The sequence below is a fragment of the Gigantopelta aegis genome, chromosome 2 (genome assembly GCF_016097555.1).
Source record: "Gigantopelta aegis isolate Gae_Host chromosome 2, Gae_host_genome, whole genome shotgun sequence".
NCBI classification, from domain to species: domain Eukaryota; kingdom Metazoa; phylum Mollusca; class Gastropoda; order Neomphalida; family Peltospiridae; genus Gigantopelta; species Gigantopelta aegis.
The window spans coordinates 53,638,403-53,664,892 of NC_054700.1; the positions used below are offsets into that span (position 1 = coordinate 53,638,403).

The 26,490-nt window shown below is 38.7% G+C and overlaps 1 protein-coding gene across 1 annotated transcript in view; it reads left to right on the forward strand.

Moving 5' to 3' along the window:
• LOC121387106 (lachesin-like) overlaps positions 1–16,282 on the forward strand; it is an 89,640-nt gene extending 73,358 nt beyond the window's left edge. Inside the window, exon 3 of the mRNA XM_041518133.1 lies at positions 16,027–16,282. Coding sequence (XP_041374067.1) covers positions 16,027–16,266 — 240 coding nt within the window. The 3' untranslated portion in view covers positions 16,267–16,282. The remainder of the gene's footprint in view (positions 1–16,026) is intronic.
• The last annotated feature ends 10,208 nt before the right edge of the window (positions 16,283–26,490 follow it).

A 26,490-nucleotide genomic window follows, 5' to 3' on the forward strand; every position in this document is an offset into this window, starting at 1 on the left:
AAAGTTCCCGTTATACGCCAGTTTTCTATGACCGAGGTATTAAAGTTCCCGTTATACCCCAGTTTTCTATGACCGAAGTATTAAAGTTCCCGCTATACCCCAGTTTTCTATGACCGAGTTATTAAAGATCCCGCTATACCCCAGTTTTCTATGACCGAGGTATTAAAGTTCCCGTTATACCCCAGTTTTCTATGACCAAGGTATTAAAGTTCCCGTTATACCCAGTTTTCTATGACCAAGGTATTAAAGTTCCCGTTATACCCCAGTTTTCTATGACCAAGGTATTAAAGTTCCCGTTATACGCCAGTTTTCTATGACCAAGGTATTAAAGTTCCCGTTATACGCCAGTTTTCTATGACCAAGGTATTAAAGTTCCCGTTATACGCCAGTTTTCTATGACCAAGGTATTAAAGTTCCCGTTATACGCCAGTTTTCTATGACCAAGGTATTAAAGTTCCCGTTATACGCCAGTTTTCTATGACCAAGGTATTAAAGTTCCCGTTTTACATCAGTTTTCTATGACCAAGGTATTAAAGTTCCCGTTATACGCCAGTTTTCTATGACCAAGGTATTAAAGTTCCCGTTATAGCCCAGTTTTCTATGACCAAGGTATGAAAGTTCCCGTTATACCCCAGTTTTCTATGACCAAGGTATTAAAGTTCCCGTTATACGCCAGTTTTCTATGACCAAGGTATTAAAGTTCCGGTTATACCCCAGTTTTCTATGACCAAGGTATTAAAGTTCCCGTTATACGCCAGTTTTCTATGACCAAGGTATTAAAGTTCCCGTTATACGCCAGTTTTCTATGACCAAGGTATTAAAGTTCCCGTTATACGCCAGTTTTCTATGACCAAGGTATTAAAGTTCCCGTTATACGCCAGTTTTCTATGACCAAGGTATTAAAGTTCCCGTTTTACATCAGTTTTGTATGACCGAGGTATTAACATCCCCGTTTTACTCGTTTTCTTTGACCGTGGGGAGGGGGAAGGGCAGTTATTAAACATTAATATATACTAGTCACAAGAAGTTAAGGGCCACATGGACACCGCGCCTGGGAGGTGTAGCCCATTCGCTGAGCCAGTGGGATGGAAACGCTCTTGCAGTTAATGGATGACGGAATGGCTCACTTGCAGGCATCTACTTGTGTCATGGATGTGCTGTCATTCAGACATGGTAGGGCTCAACCACATGCCAGAATGCTGAATTAACATTTTGATGATATGGCTATCCAAAGCCCTATTGCAAAGAAATTTATACCTTCCCTACCCTAAACAATCATGAAAAGTGTTAACATAAAAAAAGGAGTTTGGCGTGCGCCATACACTTTCCAGGTAGGTGTCCTGCTTAGTCAGAATTTTTGTTTTAAAAAGTCAAACAATCTTGTGTTTTTTTTTTATGCATTTGCCATACACTGTCTAACGGCAACCAAACAAGCTGTAAGTATAAGGCTCATGTACTTGCAATCTGAAATGATTTATCAGAATGTAACTTACGCTTCATTACCTACCACTGCCCCTGGGGTTTTTTAATGTTTGTGACGGAACATGCTCTTATCTTTTCGCCTGTGGCAATGTTAATTGTTTTAGAGGGCCTAGTGCAGCTTGGTTACGTAATACCTCCGCGCGACCGTACCTCCTAATACACACCCAGATCAGGTGTGGAGGCCATGTGGCCAGTAGTTACGTAATAATTCCGGTAGTGCGGTTTTACGACCGTGGTTTCTGGCCATCTAAGAAAATATACCGTCTCTGGGAGTTGTGGAACTATCACATGATAGGTGAGGTACCGCGTTGTGCTCCCAGGCGATTTTTTTTAATAAATAGCTAGGATTTTAAATATAATCGGGAAGAAACATTGGAAGGCTCCCGGGGAACGTAGTCCGACAGGACTGGTAAATATATTTTTCTGCACTGTTGTATAACCTTGATGTGATTGATGTGACTTTAAATATTTTAATACTGTATTATACCAATATTCTTTAGACAGTGTCTCCGGTAATCTGACGAAGTACATTGTAGGCTTCACTGTTCTAATATATTTATACGAGTATTTGGTAAGATAAAGCTTAGCCGGTCATCCTAGAGGACCTAGGTAAACTGTAGGTTATTGTCTTTATGGTGATATGTACCAGTATTAATTTTGTATTACAAGGTTACTGAATGAGTAGTTAAGGATTAATTAAAAATTAACCAGTTAGGAATAGAGTTGTAATTCCTTTATTAATTAAGTTCCCCTGAAAGCGTTTCTCAATTATAACACGTGTGTGTGCTGTATCACGGTGAAGTGATTAGAATATTGTGTAAACTAGACACCTAGTGATTAACTAATTAAGTGATTAGCTCTGGGTTGTTATCATATTGTTGTTGTTAATTAACTACTGCGGCAAGTACATTTGTCAGCGTAGTGTTAATACAGATTCCAAAGTGTATTGTGTTTTGTTGTGTTTTCTAGTGAACTAAACGTGCTATATATATATATATATATATATTTATATAAGATCTTATCTCTGATTATACCTAGAGCCGAGCTACTCGGGTATTAGACTGCCCGATACAGAGAGATCTAATAGATATACAGTTAGGAGAGATATTTGGATAATCGTGTTTTATTCAGTTACGGGTATTATAGGATCCCCGTGACAATGCTTGAGAAGAAGTAAGGTAACATTTGGTACCGGCCCTTGACTTGTTGTGAGTAGTATATTAACCTCATGTCGTAATTAACGTAACAACAATGTCCCGGTAAATATTGTGATAGACTGTCAGTAACATGTCTTATGAACTTTTCACAGGATTGATCGGAGTAGAAAAAAACTAAATATTCATTCAAATTCATAACGTGTAGGGGAATATTTATTTGTAGAAACAGAAACGTTACGTCAAACATTTCTGCGGTCTTAATACGTTACGAGAGGTTTCTACGTGTAAAATGGCTTTTACAACATGAATATAAACGTGCTCTTCGGTCGATGTTTACACAATAAGTATATATGAAATGTGTATGTTTGTGTGAGCTGTCTGTCATAAAATAGTGGTATGATCTTTATTGAATACGAACTCAGCGAGGAATAAACTAATGTTTGTAATATAACTGTGCTTTTAAAACGCATGTAGCACGTCACATACTAAGCATAGTAGCCACATAAAGGCGGCAGAATAAGGGAGGGGTTGGAAGGAAAGTTGAGAAATAGGGGTGACGAATAGATGGATGGGGTAACATTTGCTTAAACATGTTTCGACTTGTATTGCAAAGTTTGTAAGTAAACTTCAGTTTGTGTACGTGTACGTGTCGCTATTCATACAGGTAGTACTAAACCAAATAACATCCGGCTGGGTCAATGTTCGACGTGCACCCAACGTTTGATAGAAAAGTTAACACGACCAGTTCTGTCACTGGTGATAAATGTGAGTGTGTTTGCTGTAAAAAACCCCAACCCCAAAACATTAGTTTCATCTGAGGAAAAAAAATGTATGCAATTTTATTTCATCTAGTACCATTGTGTCAAGTAGCCTTATGCTTGAAACATGTATGGGGTACCTGTAGAAAAAAGTACTTGAATTTTGTGCGGAACAAGGGTAGTCATAGAATCTACACGTTATCTCTGAAATCAGCAGCTTAACCCCAAAATATTTTCTGATGTACTTTAAGGGTGAGGGATGGTAGTATTTATATCCGTGGTGTTTATGTCGATTGATACGCTGCAGATAGGAGTTGTAGCAACATATATATATTACTATTGTCGTCTGTGGGATTTTATTTGATGGTATACACCCCACAATACACGTACACGTACCAATTGGGAATTGCAGTCTCTTTTATTGTGAACATAAACTCGACTAATCCCTTAAGTGCTGATGTGAAAAAAAAAACCCCAACCTCGTATGCCACAATCTATGTAATTAGTAAATTGATATTGAGCTGATTTCTTCCTTATAATACTAAATATACTACATACACAATTGAAGATAGCATTGCTCATATTGTAAATAGCAAACACTGTGATGGTAGTTTCATATTTTATCAATAGTCTTTGCACCAGTTTCGTAGATCTAGTCTGGATTCTAGACGGACATTATTTTGTAGGGGATGTGTAAGGAAACAATTTGCGGATTCACAAAGATATTTAATTACTTTCTACATGTATGCGGATCTTCTTCAAACTATTTATTCATCATTTAGTGCGAATCATAGCCGTTCTAGAGATTTTGTTTTTCAAATAAGTGCTGAAAATAATCTAGATACATTCTACGTTTAGTGATGTATGCTCAAAATACCATAATCCTATTTTTGACATCATAGAACGTGTTACACTTTGCTCAAAACTGTTTAAGAATAGTAGTACTGGCATAAATTACTTCCACTGGCAGTATTGCTTGTGAATTAAAGTTAAAGTTTGTTTTGTTTAACAACACTACTAGCGCACATTGCTTTATTAATCATCGGCTACTGGATGTCAAACATTTGGTAATTTTGACATATAGTCTTACCCGCTACATTTTTTCATTACTAGCAAGAGATCTTTTATATGCATCATGCCACAGACAGGATAGCACATAGCATGATCTTTGATATACCAGTCGTGGTGTATTGCTTGTGAGAATCACCCTGTTATCTCAGGTACAGCGATGACTTCATACAGACGGTCCATGGTTCGAATCCTCTCAGTGGAAGTTGACATACCCCTCTTTACATCGGCAGAAAATGTAACAGATACATCAACATCCCATGATGTGATTTGAACCAGGGACTTTCTCTGTAAGAGTTTCGCGTCCTACGATTTGAGTTAATTTAGAGCATTAGACTGGTATATACATATAGACAATCTCTAGTTTAAACCCCGTGAGTGGAGGTTGATGTATATGGTAAGAGAAATCAACACCGTGACACGTTCAACCAATAACACAAAGACTGGTATATACATATAGACAATCTCTAGTTTAAACCCCGTGAGTGGAGGTTGATGTATATGGTAAGAGAAATCAACACCGTGACACGTTCAACCAACAACACAAAGACTGGTATATACATATAGACAATCTCTAGTTTAAATCCCGTGAGTGGAGGTTGATGTATATGGTAAGAGAAATCAACACCGTGACACGTTCAACCAATAACACAAAGACTGGTATATACATATAGACAATCTCTAGTTTAAATCCCGTGAGTGGAGGTTGATGTATATGGTAAGAGAAATCAACACCGTGACACGTTCAACCAATAACACAAAGACTGGTATATACATATAGACAATCTCTAGTTTAAATCCCGTGAGTGGAGGTTGATGTATATGGTAAGAGAAATCAACACCATGACACGTTCAACCAACAACACAAAGACTGATATATACATATAGACAATCTCTAGTTTAAATCCCGTGAGTGGAGGTTGATGTATATGGTATCAACACCGTGACACGTTCAACCAACAACACAAAGACTGGTATATACATATAGACAATCTCTAGTTTAAACCCCGTGAGTGGAGTTTGATGTATATGGTAAGAGAAATCAACACCGTGACACGTTCATCCAACAACACAAAGACTGGTATATACATATAGACAATCTCTAGTTTAAATCCCGTGAGTGGAGGTTGATGTATATGGTAAGAGAAATCAACACCGTGACACGTTCAACCAACAACACAAAGACTGGTATATACATATAGACAATCTCTAGTTTAAACCCCGTGAGTGGAGGTTGATGTATATGGTAAGAGAAATCAACACTGTGACACGTTCAACCAACAACACAAAGACTGGTATATACATATAGACAATCTCTAGTTTAAACCCCGTGAGTGGAGGTTGGTGTATATGGTAAGAGAAATAAACACCGTGACACGTTCAACCAATAACACAAAGACTGGTATATACATATAGACAATCTCTAGTTTAAATCCCGTGAGTGGAGGTTGATGTATATGGTAAGAGAAATCAACACCGTGAAACGTTCAACCAACAACACAAAGACTGGTATATACATATAGACAATCTCTAGTTTAAATCCCGTGAGTGGAGGTTGATGTATATGGTAAGAGAAATCAACACTGTGACACGTTCAACCAATAACACAAAGAAAAGACTAAACGGAAGAGAAACAGAAGAAAACAAAAACGAAGTAAAACATTTTAACTGGCCAAATATCTCTTATAAGGGCTATTCTAAAATGAGCACATGAGGAAAGGGGAGTAAACGGGGTTTTGTTCTCTAATTAGAACCACCCATAGACTCAAATTAATTAATTTACATTCATTTTGCACCTTATTTGCCCACCGACGAAAGTATGGGAAACAACATCAAGAAGTAGCAATCGATGCAAAATAAAAAGAAGAAAAAACAGAGAAAAAACAGAAGAAGAAGAAGCAGCATACTTTTTCCTTAATTGATCTCTACTTTCCCACCTCCCTACCCTTGTGGTACTTTCTGGATCTGCCCTTAAAAGAAATAAAGTGGACGCACCAGGTTTTAAGTTGCACTTCAATTTTCCTTGTCATTATCACAACATCCGCTCTTGTAGAAATGTCTTCCTCAAGTTTTCAAAGAACACAAATGCATGTTTTTTCTTCTTCTTCGTCTCACTTTCTTTTTTTTAGTATGCGCTATTTTCCGTGACTCTGAAGGCTAATAAATTATTTTCTTCGAGATATTGATTGCTTGTAGTCTAGTCGTAAATTACCACGCTAATTATGGTCACATAGAATTGTGAGATGAACGTGCTGAACGCGGGACACGTTCACACATAATTAAACAAGGAGAGGGATTTTTCTCTCCTTTCGTTTCTTTTGTCTTATTTTAATTTTTTTGTCTATGCTGTTAAAAGCCTGTCAGCTATGGAATAAAGGAAGAAAAGAAAGGAATATTTGGTTTGACATCTCTCAGTTTATTTCAAACTCCAACTACAGCTATTTGGCGTCTCTGGTTATTTGTGTGGAAGATTTGGAGAAAATGTTCTGATGTATTTCTCATATCTCTAAAATGGTATTTCCTATACATTGATATGGTACCGGGCTTTTACATGTTCCACTGAATGATATTACTAATTAACAAGCTTTTTTTTCTTGTCCCGTGTGCTGCTTCTTGGTGTTCTGATGCTCATGTCGTCAATGATGATGGACATGTTGTTCTGATAAGCGTATAGCTTAAATCAATACAATCATTGAATTATAGTGCCATGTCCATAAACGATTATACATACAGAGTGAAAGCTTGTTTTAAATTGAACTTCCATTTCCATTATCCCAAAGAATTTTGTTTATTTGCATTAGAACCAGAACGTTACAGCACAACACACACACTATTTTACAGTAAAAACTTGTTAAAATATAAAATCCTATTTAACATAAACACAAACCACGCATATATTCACTGGCTATATGTAGTGGAATGTATTAGGTAACACCCACCCAAGCGCAATTATACTGATATTATGAACTCCAATGGAAATGCACCAGTCAGATTTGTAGATGTAAAAACGATATGAGATGAAGAAATAATACATTTAACTGATGTTGTATACATTGATTTCTTACACACCCGTTGGAGAGAACATCATGCATTAGTTTTGATAACACATGGTTTGTTTACACATGTACGTGTGTTAACAATATCAAGACATACGACTGGCTGCTCCTAGATTATAACCATTATAAACAACACGGTGGAAATAGTTTACACTGTCACGTATAATTAACCCAACAATCATGTGTCTGTGACACGTAAGTCAGCTACAAGTGCAACGGCCGTAAATAACTTTTAGTCGAAAAAAATGTTTAAAAAATTGCTTAAAACCTGGTTTTTGAGGGTATGTAAGAAATAGAATAATACATTCGTGTTCGTTAGATACTATTTATCTCACAACTCCTTCTTTAAAAACCTATCAAACTCGCTTTCGTTCGTTAGATACATTTTAAAACAACTCGTTGTGAGATAAATGGTATGTGACGGCCACTCGTGTATTATTATCTATGTATTCTGGTAGGCAATACAATAACCACAAATTGTATATACAATGTTTAGGATTATTGTGTTTTATAGCAGCCTCAGACATGCGATAGCAATAACAACGACAATTATTGGGTTGTGCGTTTTGAGTGGAGTTCAGTATACTTCATTGTACACGATGGCGTAGCTAGCATCAGGCAGACGAGGCGCTTGCCTCGTCCGGAATTTCGACAGATTTATTTTATTTTTCCCATGACACTAATATTTATTTTACAGGTCTGGGTTTGCCTCGGCGGTTTTTTTTTCCTCTCTGGCTACGCCTCAGGTACACTGTCATATAACCAGGAAGTACGTCATCGGCATTATTACCCAAGGCATGTCTAGCCCCGTGTTCAGCGATAGCGAGCCTTGCTAACGTTTGCAAACTACTTTGATTGGTTCCCGAAGTGATCATTCGTTTCAACGAGAAGCGTAAAAACTAGTCTTGCAAACGTTTGGTTGAACTTAGCCCAGGAAACCGAGTCCCGGCGGTCGCTCACTAAATTGGTTTTTGCGCCTAATGTTAAATATGTGTGATGCGACAGAATACCATGGTGCCAGTCAAATTGTTCGTGAGCGCTCACCCTTCTGAACACGTCGCTAAAGGATGTCTAGGAGGCCAAGTGCTTACGGACTCTCACTAAACTGGTTTTTGCGTCTAATGTTATAGGCTAAGATGCGACGAAAACCAGTCAAAATAACTGCAAACGCTCACATTCCTAAACACGGAACTAATCTGAGGGCGAGACAGGGGCGGAACGTAGCCCAAGTGGAAGCACTCGTTTGATGTGTGGTCGGTTTAGGATCGATCCCCGTCGGTGGGTACATTGGGCTATTTCTGATTCCAGCTAGTGCTCCACAACTGGTGTAACAAAGTCTGTGGTATGTTTGTGCACCACGACTGGTATATCAAAGGCCGTGGTATATGGTATCCTATTTGTGGAATGGTGCATATAAAAGATCCCTTGCTGCTAAAGGGAAAGAGTAGCTCATTGCATGGCCGCAACGGGTTTCCTCTTACCTTATCTGTGTGGAACGTTAATCAAATGTCGGACACCATGCCCCGTGCTTATAAACCTTAAAGTCTAGACTTTAATAAAGTCCAGACTTTAACGTCATGGCAACGCCATTAAAATAGCATTACGTTAAAGTCTGGACTTTATTAAAGTCTAGACTTTAAGTTTTATAAGCACGTGCCCATATAACCGTAATTAAAATGTGTTGATTGTGTCCTTAGCTAAAACATTGCTTCCTTCGTTTATGAGGGCGAGGCAGTTTCTCGACTACCTATTATTTGTGCTATACACAAAAGAAACAGCGTGACAGTTTGTTAGGTAAAATGTATTGCTTTTACGAGCCATAAACTGAAATATACGTGTACCTTCCACCCTTGCGTCATAACTCCTTTAACCGCTTCGACTTCAGCAGAGATTAATAAAGTATAGTCTTTCATGTTAAATGACTCTAAGATTCGTAGAGAAATGTCAGATACATGCTTCGTTACGTCCAATTTGTTCTTGCAACGCTCGGAGCAATATATATCACGGGAAATCGAGACAAATAAGACGTCCGCCAAGATGTACGTTCGCTGGAAAAATACCGACTTTTGCCGACATTTGCCGACATTTTGCCTTCGCGGCTTGGTTTTTATATCGTCTGATTTCTCGAAGCACTTGTGTCTTGGAGTTAATGATTTGCAGGTGTATGTCGGATATAATAAACATGTATTACAGACAATCGAGTCGAGACATAACAGAGTGATGAAAACGTTCTCTCTGTGGTGTGCTGATTGATGCTAGGGGTAATTGGCAGGCGGGCGCAGAGCAAATAAAGTGAAGAAAGGTTCGCTACCCTTTCCTAGATCAAACGCTGAGTAATCAGCAGACGAGAGATTCCCTCTTAATTGTGTTTTCACTTGTTTAACAGTTAACCCATTTTAGAAGTAATATTCTCAAAGACCAGTGATGTGTTTTTCTTCAAAGAACTTTGTTTTGTTACTTTACGTTACAAAAAAATGGATTTTACAATTAGAATGGGATGTTTAGGTTTTCAGTGTTCGAACTCAACACTTGTCCGTTTGTCCCGACAAGTGAAAATTTGCTTGGACAAGCAAAATGTACCTCACTGGTTGTCCAGGTGACAACTGAAAATGTTCAATGCAGTTTCATTTTGAGCAATCAAAATTAATGTCATTGCACTTGAATAAAACTAACAATTGATTTGGACAAGTGAAAGTCTTGGCAGACAAGTAGATTTCTATATATATATTTGCCCGGTGGACTAGTGGAAATTTCTGCTTATTTCTATGATTGGGTTTTAGTATTATGCAAAGACTTCTAAGCCTATATAAAAAAAAATCAGTTTTATAATTGTAATAGGATGCTTGGTATTTCGGTATAATGTAACGTGTTTAGAGGCTACCAAAGTCGGTTTTTCAATTGGTACAGGGTGTTTGGTCTTTAGTATAATCCGCTGGCTTCTGAGGCTAGTTTTACGATTACTGGAAAAGGATGTTTAGTTTTTAGTATATGCAAACACTTCTGAAGCTCAAAGAGAAAAAATACATTAAAAAACTAATTATTATTATTATGAGTAACCGTCAAGGTAGACAAATACAAGTCGCAGGATGCGCCCAAGACAGACGTGCTTGAACCTTCAGTAAGTCCAATAGTTCATCGATTGATTGTCAGTTGTACCTGGATTGTTACTGTAATTGATATAGGGACACACGTGACTAAATGGAGAACTACCAAACCAAACCAAACCAAACCAAAACGTCCAACTGCCTTGGTTGATCAACAGCTGTCTTCTTCCCGTTATCAAAATAGATACTTAACTTATCCAATTTAATCGTAATTTGTCTTACGAGATTAAAAATCAATATGGTTTTGTATAAGTTTTATCATTGTTCATTATGTACAGAGTAATATTTCATTTCATCATATAAATATATTTAATATGTAAGTTTAATCGTAGAAATATTTTATTAGTCGGAAACATCTTACAATGCAGCAATCTCAGGAAAGTCCCTTTAACTCATTCGGATTTTGTAGGATTGATCTCCGTCAGTGGGCTCACTGGGCTATTTTACCGTCCAGCCAGTGCTCTATAACTGTTGTAACAATGGCCATGACATGTGCTATCCTATCTGCATGATGGTGTATAAATATATATATATATATATATCTTGCTGCTAATCGACATTAGTAGATTTTGGTGTGGTGGCAACGAATGTTTTCTTTCATTATTTGTGAGATCCTTAAGCTACGATTCCATTAATGCGTTTGCAGTATGCGTTAGCGTTTGCATTAAAATTAGAACAGGTTGAAATATGTATGATTGTTTCCATTAATGCATTTGCGGTTGCGATGCGTTTGCGTTATGCGGTTGCGTTACTTTTCAATCACTTCATGCAGCGATTGAAACGGACGGAGGAAGTGACGTCTTGAGCGGCGCTATATAACAGCAAATGAATATAAAATAACTGGTTACTGTTTTAAAATAGTGACTTTATCCTGTGAAGGTTAGAATGGAGAATGCCGCGAGGCTTTGCCAAGCGACATTCGCCGTTCGTTCTAAGGAAAACACCGATATTTTAAGACAGTAACCAGCTATTTTATTTATTCTGCAAACCACATAAAAAGAATAATAATATCATGAAATGAGGCGATTATATTTCATAAATTTACTGTTTTCAGAGTAGTATGTCCACATCTGTTACATGCCTTGTCGCCTAGAATATCCATACATCAAAACAAAATAGTTCTTAACATCCAATTTATTTATTATGTTTAAAATAAGAATTGTCTTCAAAACAGTTTTAAAAGTTAAAACAATCAATTGGAAATAAAACAATAAGTAACTTTGAACAATGCAACACTCGTGTATGGTGTCGGGCATATGGTTAAGGACCACACAGATAAAACCAGCTGTGGCCACTTCATGGGCTACTCTTTTCGATTAGCAGCAAGGGATGGTTTATATGCACTATCCCATAGACAAGACAGCATATACCACGGCATTTGATGTACCAGTCGTGGTGCACTGGCTGGAGCGAGAAACAGCCCAATGGGCCCACCGACGGGGATCGATCCCAGACTGACCGCGCATCGAGCGAGCGCTTTACCACTGGGCTACGTCCCGGCCCTAGCTATTGATCTAATTACCATATATTTGTTTTCCTTTTGTTTTTCATCATATCTTGAAAATACATATACATGTAGTTAAAGTTTGTTTTGTTTTTCATCATATCTTGAAAATACATATACATGTAGTTAACGTTTGTTTTGTTTTTCATCATATCTTGAAAATACATATACATGTAGTTAAAGTTTGTTTTGTTTAACGACACCATTAGAGCACATTGATCTATTAATCATCCGCTATTGGATGTCAACTATTTGGTAATTCTGACATTTAGTCTTTGAAAAGATACCTGCTAAATGTGTTCATTAGTAGCAAGGGATCTTTTATATGCATCATACCACAGACAGGATAGCACATACCACGGCCTTTGATATACCAGTCGTGGTGCACTGGCTGTTACGAGAAATAGCACAAATGGGCCCACTGACGGGGATCGATCCCAGACCGACGGTACATCAATACATATAGAGATTGCAGGATAAAAGTAGAGTAGAGTTCCTCTTTAAATAGAACATATCTTCCTTCTTCCAATGGGATTTTAATAATAAAAAATTGTATTGTCATATTTGTGTTGGGGTGTCGTTAACAAACAATGCTTCCCTTTCCACTTGTTTAATCCACATTTGACATGATTCCACTTTCATTTCGTAATCCTACAGAGTTTGCCACACGATGAGTAATTATTCATACCGTATGAGCGCATACATATTACATGATTTTTGTGTGTGTGTGTAGCATTAAAGCGCATTTGGTGTTTAATGTGGTTACTCAGCGCGTTCCCCATTGCGCAAGTTCAAAGATTTGTGTTTATTCACTGGCAGCCACTGGGAGTTTGTTCCGAGTGTTTTCAATCATTGTCCATACAGGCATGCTGATGCCAGGAAAACCAATTTTGTTATTAGGGGTACGGGGAAAACCGGTTTTGTCCGGAATCGCCATATTAATATTATAAAGTACATTTAAAAACCACAATTAGTGGCATTGGAATACGGGATTTATAATTATATACATCAGGAAAGTGATGTATTGTCTTTAAAACAGAGAAATTCTTTGCAATAGTTCACGATCATACGCACGATTATTCAATTTTGACTGTGCTTATTTATCGTGCAGTAATCAATTGCAAGTCTCAATTTTAAGTAATCTCTGTTGGAATGAATGAATGAATGAATGTTTAACGACACCCCAGCACGAAAAATACATCGGCTATTGGGTGTCAAACTATGGTAATGCAAATAAATAAAATAAATCAACATCAATATAAAAATTCAAGACTTAAACAAAAACAGTGTAAAGAACTGTGCAAAAACACAAATATCACAGAATTTTACAGATACTGAATTTTACTCAACTTCAATTTTGTGCTGTATTGGCCATTCTCAAAGAGAATGTTACACCCCTGCACCTCGGTGAGGTTACAGCACACGCAGGGGTAATCTCTGTTGGAGACCCCTTGCTAATAATGGGAAAATGTAGCGGCTTTTAGTGAAAATTACCAAATGTTTGATATCCAATAGCCGATGATTAATAAATCAATGTGCTCTAGTGGTGTCGTTAAACAAAAGACACTTTAACTTTTAACTGTTGGAGACAAAAATGATTACAATAGGTGGTATATCATAAGATTGTGTAAGAAATATTACGTATAGTTTCTTGCTTAAATTATCACCGGCCTCGGTGGTGTCGCGGTTAAGCCCAAGGGGGCCACCGACGGGGATTGATCCTAAACCGACCGCGCCTCAAGCGAGCTTTGTACCTCTGGGCTACGTCCCACCCCCAAATCGAATGTGTTCTAGATCATCCTGGTGGTTGTCATTGGGCTATTTCTCGTTCCAGCCAGTGCACCACGACTGGTGTATCAAAGGCCGTGGTATGTGCTATCCTGTCTGTGGGATGGTGCATATAAAAGATCCCTTGCTACTAATCGTTTTGTATTTGTGGGGTTTTTTGGGGGGAGGATAATTTTGTTAGGTATGTTTGCACAGAAGTATTATTTAGTAATTATTAATTAAAGATACATTTTATTCGTATTTCTTTTTAGAATACGATTTTGAAGTAAATTTTCAACAAAAGTTCAACCGGAATAAATATATCTTGGCATTACGTGCGAAACTAGGAAAGTTAAAAGTTTGTTTTGTTTAACGACACCACTAGAAACACATTGATTTATTAATCATCGGCTATTGGATGTCAAACATATGGTAATTTGTGACACAGTCTTAGAGAGGAAACCCGCTACATGCTTCCATTAGTAGCAAGGGATCTTTTATATGCACCATCCACCAGACAGGATATCACATACCACAACTTTTGATATAACAGTCCTGGTGCACTTGACAAACTAGGAAAGATGTATATACTAGATAGAACATGTAATGGTGTTTTTTCGAATACAATTTTATGCCAATAAGTGATATGGTTTTCACACATCACTCGTTGACATAAAAATCGTATTCGCAAAAAAACACCCATGAAATAGCCTCTATATAATGATCATACACTGTTTCAGACGGGCTGTCTCGGAATAATCCGTCGCTGATTCAACGCTATGTGGTTTGCGAGTTTGATCCCATAAACATTCCTTTAATCTACGTCGATCAGCGTCAGTGTGTGTCCATCACCGACGTGTTATAGATTGTGGTGTGGGTAGGGGTCACTTATGGCATTATTCTATCAGACAACTGTTATAGATTGTGGTGTGGGTAGGGGTCACTTATGGCATTCTTCTATCGGACAACTGTTATAGATTGTGGTGTGGGTAGGGGTCACTTATGGCATTCTTCTATCAGACAACTGTTAAAGGCGCAGACCTTGGGTTACAGCCTGTGATAATGGGCACTAAGTTTAGGTACTATACAAACCTTAAAGACACATTTAGATAAGGTTATAACAGAGAGAAGCTAAATTCTGATGTTTAAACAAGGAAACGCCATTTAAAAATAACCAGAGCTTGTCTCGATAACCGTTACTTCTCAGACGAACGTGCGTTTTTAGAATTATGAAAACTGCATTTTGGGTATTACAAAAACCTGGATGACCAGAACCACTTCAGGTGTACGAAAATTAAATTAATCTTCTAAATAATAAAATGTAAATATTTCTAATTTAAATTATCAAAAACTGCTTTAATAGTGAAAAGAAAGTACGTTATAATGTTTAAAAACTAGGCTATGTGACTTTAAAGCACGCCTGTCGTTGACACAACCTCTGATTTCGCCAAAGAATTCTGCCCACGACAAGTACAGATTGAATGGATACCAGCTGCAGTAGTCACGTGTCTGTGTCTGTGCGAGACCTACATTAATTGAGATAGTAGCCAATGAAATCGAAGAATGGCGTGTTACAGGAGCAAAACAAAATTTGCCGATGAATTCGGAATATATACTTAAAAAAACATGGGCCAACTTTAGATTCCTGCCTTGCACTGACACATGTTTTGCAATCAGTGTTACTGAATTTTAATTGGACCTAAAAACACGGAAAATAAATAAAAAGCGAAAAAAAAAAAATGAAAAAAAAAAATAATAAAAAAAATAACTAAACAAAAAACCAGAGCCTTTTACCAGTTCTGCGTTCAGCGACAGCTACTAACGCCAAGGCTCGCGAACGGCTTGATTTGTTTTCGATGTGGTCATTTGGTTTACGGTAAAGTGCATAAATGTAAATGACAAAAAAATAACTGTTACCGAAACCAACATGGTATCTCTGGAAAAGACAGAGTCAAAGGGGTATTGTAACAAGGTTGTGACAGATTTCACGATTGCTGGCACATGCTTTATTAATAACTAGACAGTTACGCCTTAGTTTAGTGAACGTTTTTCTCTTCCTTCTGGCTCAACTTAGCTTAGACCATCATGTTCTTTGTCTCAAAACGTAGTTCTTTTTGTTTTCCATTTCAGGTAATATGGCGCCGTAAGTCGGACCCGAACCCACTGACTATCGGGAGGCGGACGTTCGTGGAGGACACGCGGGTGCTGGTGGAGCACGCACCCCTCCAGAGAGAGTGGAATCTGCTGATCAAGCACGTGCGCATCGATGACGCCGGAATGTACGAGTGTCAAGTGAGCTCACGTCACAAACGTCTCCGCTGGTTGGTCAGACTGAACGTCATACGTAAGTTTCGTCTTACTTCTATATAGTCGTGTCTGTATCTGTATCTGCCATCTCTCTCTCTCTCTCTCTCTCTCTCTCTCTCTCTCTCTCTCTCTCTCTCTCTCTCTCTCTCTCTCTCTCTCTCTCTCTCACACACACGCACACACGTGGACTAATATAAAAGATCCCATGCTACTTGCTAATTGTCCCCTTAATTTTGTTCTGTCCCGGAGCAAGTCATTGGCTGTCCAGAGACAGGCCCCGGGACGGACATGCTCGAAACTCTAGTGGTATATGAGCATGTTAAAATTATTCGCACTCGCACGCACCCATGCTACTAATGGAAAAATGTAGCGGGTTTCCTCTGTAAGACTGTGTCAAAATTACCATAATATGTGTGACATCCAATAGCCGATGATTAATAAATCAATGTGCTCTAGAAGTGGCGTTAAACAAAACAAACTTTCTTCTTTTTCTATATCGGGGGCGTCTAAAAACTTGCTCTGTAAAAAGAAAACAAAAGAGAGAAAAAAAAAGAAAACCCAACAAAACCATGAATGACTAATAGAAGACTGTAGTAGTTGATAAATTCCATACACTACCCACGCCCCAGTAATAATCCCTGTGTTTTACTATTAACCCAGCTATGCACTTAACGCGGCAGACCAGTGGCTGGCGCATTGCAGATCCTTATCACCGTGGTAAACGCTTAACATTTTGAAAACTAGCCGGGAACATGATGGGACGGAAGTGGTTGCCCCAGAGCGCAATTGGAGAAAAATATGCAGACTGGAAATCAAAGGGACCGAGTTGTTATTGTAATGTAAACTAATCGAATGTCACGACCTCCGGTGTATTAGTCCTAACAACCGTCACATTGAAATGTATATATATGTATATATAGGGTGTGTGTGTGTGTGTGTGTGTGTGTGTGTGTGTGTGTGTGTGTGTGTGTGTGTGTGTGTGTATATATCACCAAGACAACTTTCATTGCTGACAATGTTACCATTGTTAAAGTGAAGGGGCAATAAAAAAAAGAATCATGGTATAATAATAATATTATTATTATATTACTATATTATAGTGTCTTAAGGTCACATTTTAACCGAAGAAATCACCCCCCCCCCTCCCAAAAAACCCAAAAAAAAAACAAAAAAAAACCCAAACAAAAACAACAACAACAACAAAAAAAACCCCAAAAACCCAATAAACAAAACCAACAACAAAAAACCAACAAAAACAACCAAAAAACCCAACGAAAAACCACCCAACAACAACCACCACCCAACAACAAACAGAAAACTATACAGCAAATATATGAATATGAATTTTGGGGGAACTGATAATATTTCTTCATAGTGAACTCATAGATTACGATGATTTTACGATTTCTTTGGCTAAGATTGCTTCGCAAATACAAGCCCAAGACCCCGTTCCACTAAAGAATTTTAGATAAGGTTAATTGTAGTCTCTTAAGGTGAGTTTTACAACTGGCACCGTAAACTCTACAGCCGTTCCACAAAACAACCTTACGGTAGTCGTAAGTGTCCCTTTAATGATTAAAATTATCATTGCGAACAAGTGCGAATTAATTAAATAATAAATTGATTACCGACTTTTTGGAACATCTTGGATGTATTCATTAGTATCACACATCCATGAAGTAAAATTATCAGTTTATTTGCTAAGCGATAATTGCCGAATGCATAAGATATGAGAGTTATCTCCCTTATTTTCGTGTGAAGGTCGTATGCCCTAGATTGTTTTTCATCGAACGCCGAGTCATAAAAGGTATTTGGTATAATATTAGAACCTTCTTAGAAAATGACCAAATCATCATCTAACTGCCATTTGACATCTACGTTAGTGGCTTACAACTGTCTCGTACCAAATGTACATTTTTCACTGAAATTTACGACGATAGTAAGCTACGCCGCATCGTGGAACGGGCTGGCGATCGTAGACAAAAGTTAAGATCGCGATGGTAGGTATTTACGACGATAGTAAGCTACGCCGCATCGTGGAACGGGCTGGCGATCGTAGAAAAAAGTTAAGATCGCGATGGTAGGTATTTACGACGATAGTAAGCTACGCCGCATCGTGGAACGGGCTGGCGATCGTAGAAAAAAGTTAAGATCGCGATGGTAGGTATTTACGACGATAGTAGTGGTAAGCTCGCTTTGTGGGACGGGTCCCATATCTGCAGTTACTGTTACTATATTGCTGAATGTTGGATGCACTTCTAACGTAGACGCAAAGTCCATCTGTCCGTAGTCCGTGTACGTGTACGTGTACGTCATCTGTAATGTAAAAATAATATAAAATTAAAATGACAAATGTCGAATTAAATATGTCGGGGTAAAGCGTCCGCCTGATGCGCGGTCGGTCTAGGATCGACCTCCGTCGGTGGACCCATTGAGCTATATCTCATTCCACCCAGTACACTACGACTGATATATCAAAGGCTGTGGCATGTGCTATCCTGTCTGTGGGATGGTTCCTATAAAAGATGCCTTGCTACTAATGGAAAAATGTAGCTGGTTTCCTCTCTAAGACTATATGTCAAAATTACTAAATGTTTGGCATGCAATAGCAGATGATTAATAAATCAACATGCATTACATTATTGTTAAACGAAACAAACTTTATTTATGTATACTATTTTGTCTGACTATTTGAGTCTTAATTATAAAGATACTATTAGATAGAAGCACTAAAATGACGTCAAAAGCACGCCACGACCACGAGTTAATATAATTCAAGTACTATCGTTTCATTCTGCAGTGTGCCAAGACTTGGCTTATTTCCGGAAGTCTCTGATTTGGGGTAGTGCAACCATAAGTATTTGCAGATTGGTTTGATAAGCTTTCAGAAAAAATTAAAGAGAGAGGAGGATTTAAGTTTTCTTTCAATGTAGTCTGGTGTAATTCTGGCGTCTTCTATAATGGCAGAGGTAAACCTCTGATGATAATTCGTTTTCTGAAAGTCTGCAATTCCATTAGCAGCCAACATTGGTGCGGCTTCGGTGTCACTGCGATCATCGCTTTTATTACTAAAGGTACGTTAGCACTGCACGACTTGCAGTACTATCTATAACTTGCAAAATTTCTCTCCGATTGCTAGTAATGACAGGGATCACAGGAGAGGCCATAAACGTTGCAAGTGACCAATTAACCCGGACTAATTGCAGAACATTTGACCCCTGACCCGTCTCGCAAGCTTACGAATTAATAGCCAGCCAAGTACATTTTTAAAATTGCATCTGTTGCCGTGTATAATTACCATTACCGTGTATAATTACCATTACCGTGTATAATTAAGATCTCGAAATAGTTTCATGGATGTTACGTTTTGTACACGCCCGCCCCAAATTCTATATGTAGCAAACATATAACGTATTTTTACGACATTATAAGCTATATTTATATACTATTGATGAAATATCATATTTACTAATTTTCACAATTATATTATATCTGTATCACTACCAGTATTATAATTATACTATTTTTGCTCCTGTAAACCATGTCTTACCATCCTACCATTGAACACGTCCTCATATGCCGTAGAATACGGCCTGAGTGTAATAAATGTTTGTGTTGTCTTGCCAAGGAGTCTCGAAGCCTTCTCATAAAAGATGTTACAAATGTATGGGTCGAGTGGCAGTCCTCACTTTAATTTGGAAGATATAAATTTTGTTTGTACACATATGGGAGGTTTCGGACACAAATACATAATGTTTATTTAACAATACCTCAGCACGTTCTAGTATACTGGTAATTGCTTTCTAACATACATGTAGTTACGATTCTAACGACACTTGCTTTAGAACCCGTTGTCATGACGTAGGTGATGAAAACACCTTTTCATCATGTAGGCTGCTCTTCAAATGTCCGCAAGGAGGTCTTACATGTGCATTTGCACATAAATAGGTAACACCTGTCAAGGCCTTTGGTATACCAGTCGTTGAGCAATCGTGGACGAGAAGAAACCCTCGCTGGTGTACCTCTGCTGTTCTGTCTGTCGAAAAGGCTTTACAATGCTTGACGTGTCTGATACCCCAAAATCCCAACCCAAAAACCATTCCCCCCAAAACCAACAAAAACCCCCAAACAAAACAAACTAAAAAGAAAAGAAAACACCCTAAAGAAAACAAACAACAAACAAACAGAAAAACAAAACAAAACAAAACAAATAAACAACAAAACAAACACACAAACAAACAACAACAAAACCTCGACCACCTTAAAAATCGTTATTAACACTTATGCCGTGAGGTGACACCTTAATGGTCTTTAACGTTTCCATGTTGATGTTTCTAAAACTGTCCAGGCATTTAGGCTAGTTATCCGGTTCTATCTTGCGTTATCATTCGGGGAATTAATACTGGCATAAAGTTTATATTACATTAATCATCGTTAGTTTGCCACTAATTTTTTTTTTTTTTTTTTTTAACAAATCGCGATAATCTTTCAGAAGTGGAATGGCAGTTTTAAGAAAAAAGTTGATAACTGTGAACGACCCTTCAAATAAAGTTATAAAGTTTGTTTTGTTTAACGCCACCACTAGAGCACATTGATTTGTTTATCATCGTCTGCTGGATGTCAGACTCGCAGTCTTAGAGAAAACCCGATTAATTTCTCCATTAGCAGCAGGTGATCTTTAATGTGTACTTTCCTACAGACAGGGCAGCACATACCACGGTTACGACAAAAACCAAATCAGAGAATGGGTTCACTGAGGAGGTTCGACCCTTCCACATAGCATCTTTGGTGAGCGCCCTACCGACTGAGTTATAGTCCAGTAATACTAGAAAACATCTTTGGCGAGCGCCCTACCGACTGAGTTATAGTCCAGTAATACTAGAAAACATCTTTGGCGAGCGCCCTACCGACTTAGTTATAGTCCAGTAATACTAGAAAACATCTTTGGCGAGCGCCCTACCGACTGAGTTATAGTCCAGTAATACTACAAAGCATCTTTGGCGAGCGCCCTACCGACTGAGCTGCTCTATAATTCCTTTATTTAACGATACACTCAACACGTTAGTTGACATCTGAAATATGGTTACGGACGACACATATAATTAGAAAGGACTCCCGCTATCGCCACTCCATAGACTATTGATTTCGATCAGCAACGAGGAATAATACTAGAGCTCGTACAGCTCAGGTCAGGTCAGGTCAGAGAGTTTAACGTGCACATTCAGGAACAAGCTGTTGTAGCGCACGCCTGTACTGGGCACAGGTGCCGGCCTCGGTCTGCTCCTTCGTCCAGGACAGGAAACGGGTGGGGTGGGTTGGAGGGGGGGGGGGGGGGGGCGCCTGCAAGGGAGCACCAGCAGTCCGACCAGGGCTGGTAACAGGCTACATATAGTTTTAGAAGATTAGTATGCCGAGAGTAGCTCGCCCGTGCGGCTTCAAAATACCGTTTTATATACATGCGAATTTAACACACGGCGCTATAAATCAACGAAGAATTTAAGCGAATCCAGGCTTGGATCTCAAAATGGCCAGTTAATTGGAAAGTCGTTCATCGGTTGTTGTAAAACTACAGGTGTTCAAACAGGTGCCTCGGCCGCCCCCACACAGACCAATCTAAATGGTTTAACAGTAATCAGGTTGCTCCATAAAAAAAAGTTCGGACATGTTTATTGGATGGTGAAGATTTAAATTCGGTTATTTGAAGCGAATACTGAAAGAAACTTAAAAGGCTGTACAGGGGAGTGGTTTCTGTCCAGTAGCCTTCACTTTGTGAGTGTTGATGGATCTTTACAATTACCAGGTGGTAATTACCTTGACATTCAAGGTCAGTTCAGGTTGGAAGTGAACTTTTTTTTTGTTGCAAAATACAACACAAACAAACACAATACTTTAAACACGCTACATTTGCGTGAAAAACAACGTAGGAGTTCAAGCATTTATAATAATAATAACATATTTTATTTCAGATCAGTGATCCATAGAACATACATAATTAAACATCACACACAAAACTGATTACCTAGTATACAGTAGCTTGTGCCAGCGATTTACACATACAGATTTGACGTACACACTTGTACACCGCTTTTCAGTGAATACTAGTAATATGCTAATGAGCGAAGTAAAGTGCATTGACGTTGGAGCCGTTATTTTAAGAAATTAATTAATTCTTGGAAAGGGACGAGGCATAGAATATGGTTTTATGCATGGCTGGTTTGTTTTACTATATGCATTATTGAGTTGAATGTTTGTATGTATATCGTTAAAGGTACAATGCTTACATGTCAAATCAAAAGTCTTGTTTATAAATAATTTAGATGGGAAGCTACCGTTATGAGACGAAATGAGAATGACGGAACTATTAACGTGCCCCTGTCCTCAAAAGATTCAGGCATACCCTCAGCCACCCCCACCCCCCGCCCGGGACCCAACCTGTACGAAATAAGTGACCGAATCCAGAGCCCGTGCTTAGAAAACTTTTATAGTCCAGCTTCAATCTCAAATGACATCACACGCATGCAATTTGTATGGTGTTGCCATGACGTTAAAATCCAGACCAGAAGCGGTTTATGCAAGTTTGAGACAGCCCCTTTAAATCAGATTTTCTCACTGCTCCGCCGTCAAGATTTTTTTCTTCAAAATAATAGTGACATCTCATTTGTATTTAAAATACGTGTTTAGCCTGTCTGCAGAACCATCCCATGTTTTTGCGTTTATGCAGACACGATGCCGAGTCCTTGAAGTGAGAGTGGACCTTGAATGTCGTCTGATTGCAGGAAGAGATGGCTAGTTGAGGCTCGACATTGTAATTTCGTTAATTATTCCACAATGAACGAACGGTTGAGGTAATAAGGGACTGTCTTCAATTTGGCGTCCGAAGGATGTACAATCACGTTTTGCAAATAGTTGCATAATAGTGATAACAGGGCCAGAGTCACGTGAATGGGCTCTGATTTGAGACGGATTTCACCAAGTACCCTTATACCAATTTGACGACTCCATTCACTTCATCAGCACTGAATGCAACAATCAGCGGCATGATGCGTGTTCGTGTCGTACTAATAGTAACCGTATTGCCGTCCTCAATAACCGGTGGTGTCGTGGTTAAGCCATCGGACTACAGGCTGGTAGGTACAGGGTTCGCAGCCCGGTACCGGCTCCCACCCAGAGCGAGTTACAACGTTTCAATGGGTAGGTGTAAGACCACTACACCCTCTTCTCTCTCACTAACCTCTAACCGACTGTCTTGGACAGACAGCCCAGATAGCTGAGGTGTGTGCCCAGGACAGCGTGCTTGAATCTTAATTGGACATAAGCACGAAAATAAGTTGAAATGAAATGAAATGTCCTCAGTGACAGTGGTTTAGTATGATTACCACCACTGGTATATCGAATTTTGTCTCATTTAACACCACTGGAGCACAGAAAGGCTTCAGGCTGGCAGTTAATGGGTTCGCATCCCAATAACTGACTTGTTCCGGCGTCGGTGGTATAGTGGTTATACAGCCAGTTTTAACGGTTTAAAAAATAATAAATTATTTTATTTTATAACGTTTCGTTTTACTTTGTGTGTCCTTAATCTCATCCGCGACTCCTTTATAACTAATTGTGTAACCGCCCTGTCGAACACTTTACTACACAGTACATACCACCACTCTGTAAACAGCATGAATTGAATGCATTCAAAAACGACATCGATTTCGACGTGCATTATAGCAAAGGACACAAGTTCCTTTTACAGGCTTTCTTGAAGCGCGAAAACACTAGACTCAGATATAAATGTTTTCACATCGCATGTACTTCCATAACGTAAACTTTGCACCATTGATTCCCATAACGAAATCGCTCGCTTTCTGTTGATTTTGAGCGGAACTGATAAATGGATAACAGTCCAATTGCTAATCGGTCCTCGACTGGCAATCGATATTTGCGGTGATCGATCACATAATTCGATAAGTTGATATCATTTGTACTCAACGTGTGTTCGTTTGGTGCCCAGATATGCGTTCGCACTTAATCGCATTGCTAAAGTAATGGGTATTGAACTGTTCAACTTTATATATGGTCATTCACTGAACACGTTTATATAAGCAAATTGTAAAACCTGTCTGCGTGCATTCCCTCTTTGATTGCTTTCAATAAGACTATGACGTATGACATATGTTTTCGACAAATAGAGCAAACGATCCCCAAATTAGGCCTACACCATTTAGTTTAATGATGTAGCTATTCGATGACATTAGATTCCATTTTAGACGTAAATTGATCCTTTTTATACAAATGTGTACGGTCATTTGCTTTTGAACCAAAAAACTATCACCGCGAATAAAAAAAAAGTTTACTGTGAAAAGTAAATGTTCGTTTACACGGTACAAATTGTAATAACGATTTTACCGTACAAGCCGTACCTTAAATTCAGTTATATTCACTGACCTTATATTCAGTTATATTCACTGACCTTATATTCAGTTATATCCACTGACCTTATATTCAGTTATATCCACTGACCTTATATTCAGTTATATTCACTGACCTTATATTCAGTTATAGCCACTGACCGTATATTCAGTTATGGACACGCAATCCATTACACATTAATGCATTGATGCTGACCAGATATGTCAGGGGGCGGGTCGTAGCCCAGTGGCAAGGCGCTCGTCTGATGCACGGTCGGTCTGGGATCGATCCCCGTCGATGGGTGGGCCCACTGGGGCTATTTCTTGTTTCAGCCAGTGCAACACGACTGGTATGTCAAAGGCCGTGGTATGTGCTATTCTTTCCGTGGGATGGTGTATATGAAAGATCTCTTGCTATTAATGTAAACATGTAGCGGATTTCCTCTGTAAGACTATATGCCACAATTACCAAATGTTTGACATCCAGTAGCCGATGATTAATAAATCAAAGTGCTCTAGTGGTGTCGTTAAACCAAACATACTTTAACTTTAATACGTCTGGTTCTAATTGAAAAACAAACTTGTATATACTTCAACATTTTGCGCCTAAGGCAGATGTTCTACTGCTGTATTAAACTCAGGTTCTTTGCACATAGGCCTACAGAAGAAGAAGATTTTTTTTCATTTAACGACGCACTCAACACATTTTATTTTCGGTTTATATATGGAAGAAGAAGAAGGAAATGTTTTATTTAACGACGCACTCAACACATTTTATTTACGGTTATATGGCGTCGGACATATGGTTAAGGACCACACATATATTGAGAGAGGAAACCCGCTGTCACCACTTCATGGGCTACTCTTTTCGATTACCAGCAAGGGATTTTTTATATGCACTATCCAACAGACAGGGTAGTACATACCACGGTCTTTATTATACCAGTTGTGGAGCACTGGCTGAAACGATATTGAAACTGATTATCAGAAAGCTTATTGCACATTATGAGTGGCAATTGCTGCATGCCTCCTGGTAATTACAAGTCTTATAATAAGAGAGGAAACCCGCTGCCGTCATTCCATTGACTACTCTTTTAGACAAGGACCAAATGATTTTTTTTACATGCACCAGCCGAGAAACAGGACAGTACATACCACGACCTTTGTTACACAAATTGCTGTAACGAGAAATAGCCGAATGTTTTGACCTGGTCGCGCTCTTCGCGGTTTGAAAACGATTGCCCGACATTAGAATCTGTTGGCGGCGTGGAGTCAATAAGCACTTAATCGTCGGAGTATCCCATGTCCATGGATTATTCGATCATTATTCTCTCCTTTGTCGGAGACATTTAGTCTGTTATCCCATAACGGTGATGATTTAGGTCCAACCTTCCAGTAGCGCGGATAAACGATTATTACGCAATTCCTGGTCTTTATTTTTCGCAAGGTTCTTAATTTGATATATTTGGATAACGAGATGGTTTGAGCGTAGCCATAGCCTTTTGCGTGTTTTTAGTGCCAGGGCCGTACATAGCCAATGTAAAAAGGGGAGGATGAAGGGTGGGGGGGGGGGTGATAGTGGTGAGGAAGAGAAAATAAAAACGAATCCGGAAATAGGAATTGTATTCATAGATATTCTGTAGTTAGCAAGGAAAGGCACTTTTAAACTTTAAAACAAAAATCAAACCATACATAAAACAAACAAATACCACCACCCCAACTACCACAAGAAAACAAAAAGGAGAAGAAATACATCCCCCTACCACAAAAAAAACCGCACAAAAAATACCTGTTGTCCCCTGCACCCCACCGACCCCGGTGGTATGAGCCTAAATATCAAAATTGAACACACATATAATCTTTCACGGCATATATGCTTGGAATGATCAAG